The sequence below is a fragment of the Dromaius novaehollandiae genome, chromosome 18 (assembly GCF_036370855.1).
Source record: "Dromaius novaehollandiae isolate bDroNov1 chromosome 18, bDroNov1.hap1, whole genome shotgun sequence".
NCBI lineage: Eukaryota > Metazoa > Chordata > Aves > Casuariiformes > Dromaiidae > Dromaius > Dromaius novaehollandiae.
The window spans coordinates 15,281,247-15,291,869 of NC_088115.1; the positions used below are offsets into that span (position 1 = coordinate 15,281,247).

Genomic DNA, 10,623 nt, shown 5'->3' on the forward strand with positions numbered 1-10,623 from the left:
CCCAGCATTGCCATCGAACAGCCATCGCCCTGCTCCATCCCTCCCACAGGGACCCCGGAGACATCAGCGAGAGCTGAGCCCTTTGCACCATCGCTGGAATCGAAACATCAGGAACCGGCTTCTGCAGAAGGACCCAGGCAGCAAATCCAGGGCCGTGCGAGGAAGGAGAAGGTGCTGGGAGGCACGTGGCCCCGTGGGGTCTGTTCTGCCGGAATCCGCAGGGAGCAAGGCAGGCGCCTCTGCACACACGCCTTTCTTGCCACCCTGTCCCCTTGCCTGGGGCATAAGATGGAGATGGAATCGCATGGTGCCAATGCACCACCCCAAACAGAGCATCTTCTAGTGCTCTGCTGGGAATTCAGCCTCCTCTGCGGTGGAGCAGGACCCCCGAACCCTCACTGCCCGCCGCAGGGCAGCTCCAGCACACGCCTTCGGGACCACCCTCTGCGTCCCTCAGTTCGGGCACCCTTTGCCCTGCACCAACCGCCTCGTGCGCGGGAGAGACGCAGCTCAGAGGCGCAAAGCCCGGGACGGCAGAGCCGGGGGCCCTGCTCGGCTGCTGGTGCCGGCAGGGCAGGGCGGGCAGAGCGGGCGAGGCGAGGTGGGCACGGCGGGTGCGGCAAGGCGCGCACGGCAGCGCGGGCAGGGTGGGCAGCGCAGGCAGGGTGGGTGCTGCGGGGCAGGGTGGGCAGCGCAGGGTGGGCAGCGCAGGCAGGGTGGGTGCTGCGGGGCAGGGTGGGTGCTGCGGGGCAGGGTGGGCAGCGCAGGGTGGGCAGCGCAGGCAGGGTGGGTGCTGCAGGGCAGGGTGGGTGCTGCGGGGCAGGGTGGGCAGCGCAGGGTGGGCAGCGCAGGCAGGGTGGGTGCTGCGGGGCAGGGTGGGTGCTGCGGGGCAGGGTGGGCAGCGCAGGGTGGGCAGCGCAGGCAGGGTGGGTGCTGCGGGGCAGGGTGGGCAGCGCAGGCAGGGTGGGTGCTGCAGGGCAGGGTGGGTGCTGCGGGGCAGGGTGGGCAGCGCAGGGTGGGCAGCGCAGGCAGGGTGGGTGCTGCGGGGCAGGGTGGGCAGCGCAGGGTGGGTGCTGCGGGGCAGGGTGGGCAGCGCAGGGTGGGCAGCGCAGGCAGGGTGGGTGCTGCGGGGCAGGGTGGGTGCTGCGGGGCAGGGTGGGCAGCGCAGGCAGGGTGGGTGCTGCGGGGCAGGGTGGGTGCTGCGGGGCAGGGTGGGCAGCGCAGGCAGGTTGGGTGCTGCGGGGCAGGGTGGGTGCTGCGGGGCAGGGTGGGCAGCGCAGGGTGGGCAGCGCAGGGTGGGCAGCGCTGTCCCCGCCCCGGCCCCGCGGAGCCGCCCCGCGCGGGGCGGGGCGCAGCCGGTGCGCTGGGTCCGGCCGCGGAGCCGCGCCGGGGGCGGCTCGTGCGCGGCGCGGAGCGGAGCGGAGCGGAGCGGCGGGCGCTGCCGGCGCCTCCCGGTACCCGCCGCGCCGGGCCGGGAGCGCGGAGCAGGTGAGCGGCGCGGGGGCCCCCTCGGGGCCGGCACCGCCCGGCGGAGCCGCTGCCCGAGAGCCGCCGCCGGCTCGGTCCGAGCGGGGCGCGGCGGAGCCGGGACCAGCCCCGGGCGCCGCGGGGAGGGCGGCCGCCGCCCCCGGCAGCGCCCACCGGGGCTGCGCCGGGAGCGGGGCAGCACCGGGAGCCGCGGCGGCGAGCGGCGCCGTGCCCGAGCTGGAAGGAGGAGGAAGGAGCGCACCGGCGGGCTGGGTCTCGGGGCACGGGTTTTTCCTGCCGCCGAGCACGTTTTCCACGGGAACCGTCAGGACTCGGGGTTTCCATCCCGGATCAGGCTCTGTCGGGGAACGGGAAGCGCTGGCATCATATCGGCTCCCTCCGCGAAGGAAAGGCTTTGCCGCTGCGGTCGGTGCGGCGGTGCCGGTCGCACCTGCCGGGGCTCGCCGGGGATGCGTGCCGCCGGTCGTGCTTCAGGAGCCATGAGGACACCGGCACCGCGGAGTCGGGAGGAGCAGCGCTGCACCGGGCAGACTCCTCCGCGCAGCGCGGGCTCCGCAGGGGAGGACGGGGAGACGGGGCGGTGGTCTGGGACAGCTCCTCCAGGGAGACTCTCCTGCAGAGCCTGGCAGCAGGATGGCCAAATGCTCCCTGAGGAATCTCTTCATTCCTGTTTTCTTCTCCAATTTCTAGAATTTTCTCTTCCACCCCCAAAGCAAGGGAAGATGACATCTGGGCTCTGAACTGGGTGTGCCCAGTGACCAGCAGAGCCATGGATCTGGAATACGAGCTGCCCAACTCCACCGAGTTCTGGTTCTCCCCAGCTTCCCCATTTGACAACTTCTCTGTGGAGGCACCTGCCAACACATCACAGAACGCCACAGGCCACCATTTTGACCTGACCAGCAATGCCATCCTCACCTTCATCTACTTTGTGGTCTGCATCATAGGGCTGTGTGGCAACACGCTGGTGATATACGTCATCCTTCGCTACGCCAAGATGAAGACCATCACCAACATCTACATCCTGAACCTGGCCATCGCGGATGAGCTGTTCATGCTAGGTCTGCCCTTCCTGGCCATGCAGGTCGCGCTGGTGCACTGGCCCTTTGGCAAAGCCATCTGCAGGATTGTCATGACAGTGGACGGGATCAACCAGTTCACGAGTATCTTCTGCCTGACAGTCATGAGTGTTGACCGGTACCTGGCTGTCGTCCATCCCATTAAATCTGCCAAGTGGAGGCGGCCTAGGACAGCCAAAATGATCAATGTGGCCGTGTGGGGTGTCTCCCTTTTGGTGATAATGCCCATCATGATTTATGCCGGGGTGCAGCATAATCATGGCAGGAGTAGCTGCACCATTATCTGGCCGGGGGAGTCTGGCGCGTGGTACACAGGCTTCATCATCTACGCCTTCATCCTGGGCTTCCTGGTGCCTCTCACCATTATCTGCCTTTGCTACTTGTTCATCATTATCAAAGTCAAGTCCTCGGGGATCAGAGTGGGCTCCTCCAAGAGGAAAAAGTCTGAGAAGAAAGTCACCAGGATGGTCTCCATTGTGGTCGCTGTCTTCATCTTCTGCTGGCTCCCCTTCTACATCTTCAACGTCTCCTCTGTCTCCGTCCTGATCGTGCCCACGCCCGTCCTCAAGGGCATGTTTGACTTTGTCGTAGTCCTCAGTTATGCCAACAGCTGTGCCAACCCCATCCTTTATGCCTTCTTGTCTGACAACTTCAAGAAAAGCTTTCAGAACGTCCTCTGCCTGGTCAAGGTCAGCGGGATGGACGATGCAGACCGCAGTGACAGCAAGCAGGACAAATCCAGGCTAAACGAGACCACGGAAACCCAAAGGACCCTGCTCAATGGTGACCTGCAGACGACCATCTGAGAGGACAACAGCGTTGTCCATCATTTGCTCTCCTCCCCGCACTTGCTCGCAACTCTGCAACAGGGCAATGGCACAGACCACGTCAGGGCAGGAGTGCCAGGCCTTTCCTTGCGCAACTTGAGGGATGGTGCTGCTATCAGGTGGGCAGGGGGTTCCTAAACCCGGGCTAGCTTCTGAGCTGCTGGCAGGTTGGCTTTCAAGCGCTGGGAAGGAGACGGCTCAAGAGAACCTGCCTCGCCAGGAAAACAAAGACAGCTTGTACAAATGCACACGCAGTGGGCACGCATTTAAACGCAACAAGTGCCAACCATGGGACAAAATCATCTCTGGGGCGACTCCACTGGTTTCACTGGTGTCACTCCCCGGGCTGAGGTCAGCTTAGGATGCTCTGCCCCAGAAATCGTGTCTGCGCACACGCACGCACGCCCCGCGAGGCACGGCAGCTTGCGGGGCTGCAGCACACACGTGCGGAGCAGGGGGGGCCGCAGGAGGAGCTGGGGCCGCGGAGGAGGGTGCAGAGATGCAGATGTGGCGTCCGGGCAGCGCCTCGTGCCGCGGTGTCTCGGGAGAGCAGAGCCCCGGCGGGCAGCTGGCTCCGGAGGGAAGCCACCCCGTCAACCTGCGGTCACATCCTTCCCGAGGAGACACAGATGCTTGGAGGGCGTTTTGCCCAGCTTATAAGTTATTTGATCGGACCCGAAGCATCCCTATGGCTGCAGTGGTTTCCAGAAGGCTTTCCTGCCCCCGGGGAAGCCTCACGCCAGGAAATAGGGAATCGCCTCCGAGGAGACCAGCCCTCTCCCACCTGCCAGCACCTCTGCTTGGGCGGCTGCGCTCTGCCTCCGCCAGCCCAGCCCGGGGAGCCCCCTCCTTCCCACCCTTCCCTCCGGTGACGTCACCTTCCGACGGGCTTCCTCCTCAGTTGTGGGATTCCCCCCTTTTTCCCTCCGGAGCAGCCGCTGCCCCTCCTGCCATCCACATCTGCTCACGGTCGGTCCCGGGCCGTGCCGCCCACCAGCGAGCCGCTGCGTCCCGGCGAGCCCCGGTACCGGAGCGCCGCAGCCGGGATGGCCGGAGTCACTGGCCGATCACTGGCACCTGGATGGAAAATACTCGGAAGCGTTTGAATGGCAGAAAAAAACACATGGGGGTTCGGAGCATGCTGCCACGGGCAGCGGGGCCCCGGCGTCCCCCGCACTGCCGACGGCCCAGCCGCCGCGGTGCTTCGGGCACGGAGAGGCCGGAGCCGGGCGGGAACAGCTGTCTGTGCTTCGCGGGTGCCGCCCCAGCTGGGCTCCCTCCAGGCAAGTCACGGAGGAGGAAGGGGCGACGGAGAGGACGGGTGACGGGAGCTCGGGGACTTGGGCAGTGCCAGGCCCTCACCCAAGGCCGGAGGGACCACGGCAGAGCCGGCGGCACCGAGAGCTGAAGAAGGAGCCTGTGAAATCCCCGGAGAAAAGAGGCCCCGCGGGGCGGCTGCGGCGCTGGCGTCTCGGAGCCCCGCCGGGTGCAGCCACCGCAGGTAACAGCGAGGGACCGGACCCCGCGGTGCAGCCCCCCCGGACACCGCCGGCACCACGGCCCGGCTCTGTGCCGGCCGCGCGGGGCAGGTCGGGAGCGATGGGGTCCGGGTTGTGCCTGGGGCAGAGCCAAAATCCTCAGGTGAGACGGCTAAATGTGTTAATGAGGGCTGCGGCTCAGCCCCGGCGCCCGCTGGGTTTGGCAGCTCGGGAATGTGCTAGGGCTGCCGGCCGGGTCCGCGCCGGGTCCGCGCTTCGGGGCTGCGCCGGGCAGGAACCCCGGCTGTGGCCCCCCCGGGCACCAGCAGCCCCAGCGCAGTCCTCCCACAGCAAGCGGGGCGCGAGCGGAGGGGAAAGCCCAGGGGAGAAAGAAATCCTGCCTTCCCGGCAGAGGCGAGGAGCGGTTTCCGTGCCAGAGGCCGGGCTCTGGTCCCAGGCTCTCGCTCCAGAGCAGAGGCGTGGGAACAGCGTGGTTTCGGCAGAGAAAACAGTCCGGTCTCGCTCGCCCTCACCGCCTTCCCCCGGGAATCCCGGCGCGAGCCCCCTCGCTGCCTGCTGAGCCGTCGGTCGCCCCACGTTGCAAAGGGGAAGAGGGAGGAGGAGGGAAGGGGATGAGCATTTCCTGGGAAACGTCCCACACCTGCTTCAGGCTCCTGCGGGTCTCAGCCCCGGCACTCGGGGAGCTCCGCGAGGAGTTTTGCCGTGGCTCGTCCCAGCCCCTGCAGCGAGTCCCCCCCTCCCGGGCATCGCACACTTCCCGCTGCATCGCCCCGGCTTTGCCCACCGACCCCCCCAAGGCTGTGGGACGCGGTCCTGCGCTCAACGCCGGCTCCCCCCCGGCAGCTCCGGCACCAAACGCCCCTTGGGCACCGGGAAGCGCTTTGCTCAGATGAAGCGGCAAGCGCTGCCTCGAGTAGGGGAGGTAGCCGCGACGCGGGGCTGGTGGCAGCAGCGCCGCTGGCCCTGCTGATGCCGCGGGGACCGGAGCAGGAGCAGCATGTCACATTACGGTGAAATATAGGCTCGTGATTGCCGGGCCTGGTGCAGCCCTCTGTTAGGATAAGGTTTTAGTGTCATAGCCGCAGCGATGCGTCAGCTGGGCTTTAGATATTTAATATTTGGTGGGCGGTGAAGGAGTTATTTGTGCTGAAAGACGGCGGTGCCAGGGAGGGACGTGCATCAAGCCCTCTGCCCCTGGAGGGAGCCGATGTTTGCAGCCCCCCCAGCACCCACCCACGGTGTTGCTTCCCCCCAGAGCGCGGGAATCGCAGCTGGCTCTGCTCTGGCTGCCGCCAGCACCCCGGCTGTGGGGGGGGGGCAGAGTCAGTCCCCCGGCCACCCCCCAGCAGGAGCCCCCAGCCCGGGGGGGGCCTCCTCCACGTGCTGGTTTAACGGTGAAACTGCAAAACGCAGAGCTTTTGAGCGCAGGGGAGTCCTCAGGAGCCCTGGAAAGGACGAGCACCCGGGTTGTCCTTGTCCTCGCAGACCCCTCCCTGCAGACAGTGACCCTTCCTGCAGCTCAGCTACGGAAATGTCTGCAAGGGGGGGGGGTCTGATCTGAAACACCCCCCTTTTCCCTTTTGAGCAGGTCCCTTTGCACCCAGCCCGCAGCCAAGGGTGCTCCCGGGATGGGACCACCGGGGCTGCCGCCACCGAGACCCCGCGGAGCAGCCGCAGGGCCGGCACACGGGCGTTTCCCAGCGCCGCTCTGACGGCCGGACCCCTCCACTCCCGCGGGACAGGGCGGGCGAGCGAAACGCGAGTGGGGAGGGATCCGCAGCCGCTTCTCAGCGTCGGCAGTAAAAACAACTAAAGAAAACCTGCTGCTGCCTCGTCGCTGGCTAACGAACAGCAGCGCCGTGGCTGCTGCGAGTAACAAAGTTTTCTTTCTCAGCCACTTGATTTTAGTGGGAATTTGACCTCCCTCTGGATCTGTGCAGAGAAGCCTCGCAGGGCCGCCGGCGTTGTCGTGAGAAATCGCTCCTGGTTCATCTCAGAGCAAACAGGCTGCTCCCGCCGGCACGGCAGCGGCTCCAGCACTGCTTCGCACGCAGCCTGCCCCCGGGCTCGGCGAGATCCATCACCGCTGGCGCCTGCCCGGGCTGGGCTGCAGAAGCAGATCCATCCCACGCCGGAGGTGCGCGGACCCTGCACCGCTCCCGTCCCGCCGGGTGCCCCGGCTCAGCCCCACGCGGAGCCACCCCCCACCCCGAGGGGCCCGGGGCCGCTCGCTCTGCGTGGGGACAGCCAGGCCGCGGCTCCACGCGCCGGGTCACCCCCGCGGGACGCTGCCCGTCCCAGGCAGCCCGCGAAGCACCCACTGAAACGACGCAGCGTGGGAGCATCCTCCGCCCTTATGGGCCGGGGCACAAAACCTGGCCGTGCCAAGCGTCTCTTTGGACCGTGCCTGGCTCCCAGCACTGCAGCGGCTGGCTCCCCACTGATGTTTGATACCCGAACACTGCTCCGAGGGGTGGGGAGAGGCTGAGTTTGGACCCAGAGCTTTCCTGTTGCATCTCTGCAGCTGCCTACATCAGCACCGAGCGCCTTGGACCGACAGCAGGGCAAAGCTTCACTTCTTTAAAGTAACTATCCCTGCTAACGGGCTGCACTGTTCTGCCTCTGGATGGCTGTCCTGGACGGGAAGAGCCCAGCCTTGGACAGAGACTTCCCTCCCGAGCCTGCTCCCATCGCGGACAGGACGCGGGCTTTGACTCGAGAGAGGTCCCTGCGCCGCGGGGCGGGTGCCTCCGCCGGGGAGCACGACCTGGCAGCCACAGCTCGTGCCTGGCACATGGGGCTGCTGCAGTCCTGGCTGACGACGAGCTGAGTGCAAACCGCTCGGGGCAGAGCCTCCGGCCCCCTCGATCGGGGTGGCACCCGCCGCACACCCTGCCCGGGACTGCTGCAAGTGGGGCAATCGGCAGCAAACAGCGCATCGGAGCCGGTCCCCGCCTGCGCGGTGCTCGGTCTGACGGACACAGCCCGGGGCCCGGCTCTGCCCTCCCTGCCCGCCTCCGGCCCCAGCCCCACGCGCATCCCCCCTCCCCGCTCGCTACCGGGCCGGGATTGCGGAAAGCCAGCCCTGCCGGCTGGCACGAGGACGGAGAGGCGCCAGCCGCGATTTGGGGGACCCTGCCTAGCTCCGTGACCCGGCCAGGAGAGGAGGGATGCCAAGCCCTGGCACCCCCACCGCGTGGCCGGCAGGAGGGAAGGGGGGGGTGCTTGTACATATGTGTATATACCGGACATGTCACCGGGGGGGTTGGCATCGCTGACACTGCGGAGACAGTCCGCACCCCCCCCACCTGCCCCTTCCCGCGTGCGCACGGATGCCTGGGCTCCCTCGGGGCTGACCCCGACCCGGGGCTCAAGCAGCTGGGGAGCCCCCCCGGTTCAGCAGCACCGCACCACACACCCCGTCTTGTACATACACCGCGCTGTATCTACACCCGCGTTCCCTGTCGTGTGCGTGGCTCTGGTGTAAGACACATTGTGACTGCAACAGAGTGGAGGGTGTTTCTTTGCTTTTCGTCTTTCCTCTCTCCTCTGCACGATGCTGTTTCTCAGCATCTGGCCGCGGAGCTGAGCCTTCCCGCAGGGCCAGCTCCCGACTGTAGCTGCCTGTATTGCGGGAAGGGAAAAGCTCACTGGATATCCAGAGGGGATGAAAGAGCTTTCCTAGACTTTCTGGCTTTCTGCGCCTGTGTCAGAGGCAGCAAGAGCAGCCGAGGGGAAAGCAGCCGTGGATCCCCCAGGGAGGGGAAAAGGCACCAGCCACGGAGCCCGACCAAGGGGCAACTCAAACTCGGTCTCTCCCCCCATCAATCTTGCTTTTCACGTCTGTCTCACTGCTAGGGAGAGTAATGCACCCCGGTCTGCATCCGTGGGCGATCTCAGCCCAGGAGGGTCTGCGCAGAAGTGCCACGTTCGCCCGGAGAGCACGAGATCGCTCCCGGGGAGGCACAAACTCAGGGCGCTGCGGCACGGACGCGTCCGCGGTGGCCGCTCAGCTAGACGGATCGCAGCTGGAGGAAACGCAACCGCAAATAGCTCGTTGGGGATAAAGGCGAAGCAGAACAAGTACAAAGAGACCGCAGAGATGCTCCATCTGAAATGCCAAAGGGGAGAAGTCCATGTTTTTGAGACGGCAACAGCATCTCTGAGCTAGTTTTGAGGCGATCAGAACATGCCCAAATCCCCCTCCCTCCCCCCGGCACGTGGAGAGCTTGGGAGAAAGACAGCAGGGTTTCTAGGTGTAATTTCCAGAGAGGATATTGCAATGGACGTGATTTGATTCCAGGAACATGTGAGATTTCCCAGAGGCTCCCCAGGGACCGACTCTTTCAATGCACAGATATTAGATGGGATCCGAGGTCATTACTAGAAAAGAAACGCGAGCACGTGCAGGCACACGCACGCAAACCCTCCCGGGGGCTTTCGTTCAAGCAGCCCTTCTTTGACTTGCCCCAAGAAGGTCCTGGTCCCGAGCGAGGGCCTAGCCCAGCACGGGGAGCTGCAGTCCCACCGCTCACGCGAGAGGGAAGAGCCGCGGCGGGCAGCTGCCGTGGCCTGGGCAAGCTCCCCTGTCCCGGCCGAAGCCGGGCTGCGTGCAGCGAGCACGTGCCCACGAGCGCGGGCTGCAACCGCTCTTCACGTGCCAATGCCTGCAAATTGCAGTCACCAGAGATTCAATCTGCTGGCAAAAACGGTACGCGGGGGCACACACACAAATGTGCGTGTGTGAGCATGTGTGCTTTGGAGAAACAGTGTATTACCAGGGGAACAGATGTTTACTGCAGATGTAAAGAAACCAGCTGCTCTCTAACTCCTGCAAGCGGGAGCACTGACGAGCCGCACAGGCCAGCTTTGCTACCAGCCACTCCCAGGTCAATAAACCCCTTCCTTCCAAAACAGCTATGATTTCTTTTTTTTTTTTTTTTGCCCAGTTTCCAACACAAACAGGGTTTTATGGGATTTGGAAACAAACTCTACCAAAGCTACCCACATCGACGGCACTTCTGCCCGGGCGACACTCCGGGCGTCTCCCGCGGAGCTGGATGCTCTCGCGACGTGCCGGCAGAGGCGGATTGCAGCGTGCTGCAGCCCCGCGCCTCAGTCTTTTCCCTGCAGATGAGCAGCACGTAGCCAAGACAAGATCTGCCTCATTGAACAAGCATTTGCAGGAAAGCAATTTCCACGCCTGTTGCTGCAGTGTAATACAGCTGGCTGAGTCAGCTGTCAAGCAAACAGGTACCTTTATATATAACCAGGCGCACACACGTACATACCTACACGAATAGAGGTCTCTGCACTAAGTTTTTACAAGGCAGCAGATACGAGAAAGTCAGTAACCGCCCGGGGAAGATCTTGCAAACGGGAAAAAACAGAGCGTGCCGTTTCGCCTCTGCAGGCTGCCGACAGCTGCCAGGATGTAAAGCGTATATACGCTTCGAGTCACAGCTACGCGGCACAGAGGAGGGCAGCTTTTCATTTCCAGCTCTGCCGCCACACACATATCCTGATTCAGCACAGTTTTGAGCAAAAGGAGCATTATTATTTTTTAAACCACTGACAGTGATGGTAAACTGGGAAAACTCCCAGTGCGCAGCACCGGGCTCAGCAAGACTGTAAGCCCTTGCTTTCCTCCTTTGGAGGATAACCCAGGGAGAAAGGCTCCGGCCTGCCAGGGGATAAGTCTTTAACGTTTAACATTAACATTAAGTATTT

The 10,623-nt window shown here is 64.7% G+C and overlaps 1 protein-coding gene across 1 annotated transcript; it reads left to right on the forward strand.

The window, feature by feature from the left end:
* Positions 1-1,386: 1,386 nt before the first annotated feature.
* SSTR2 (somatostatin receptor 2) lies at positions 1,387-8,398 on the forward strand. The gene is made up of 3 exons (XM_064522807.1): positions 1,387-1,488; positions 2,179-4,895; positions 6,788-8,398. Exon 2 carries the CDS (start codon positions 2,258-2,260, stop codon positions 3,371-3,373), a length of 1,116 nt encoding a protein of 371 aa, XP_064378877.1. The 5' UTR covers positions 1,387-1,488; positions 2,179-2,257; the 3' UTR covers positions 3,374-4,895; positions 6,788-8,398.
* Positions 8,399-10,623: the final 2,225 nt, after the last annotated feature.

What these genes read in the sequence shown, in the direction of transcription:
- SSTR2 (XM_064522807.1), top strand. Translation starts at nt 2,258, where the DNA reads ATGGATCTGGAATACGAGCTGCCCAACTCCACCGAGTTCTGGTTCTCC.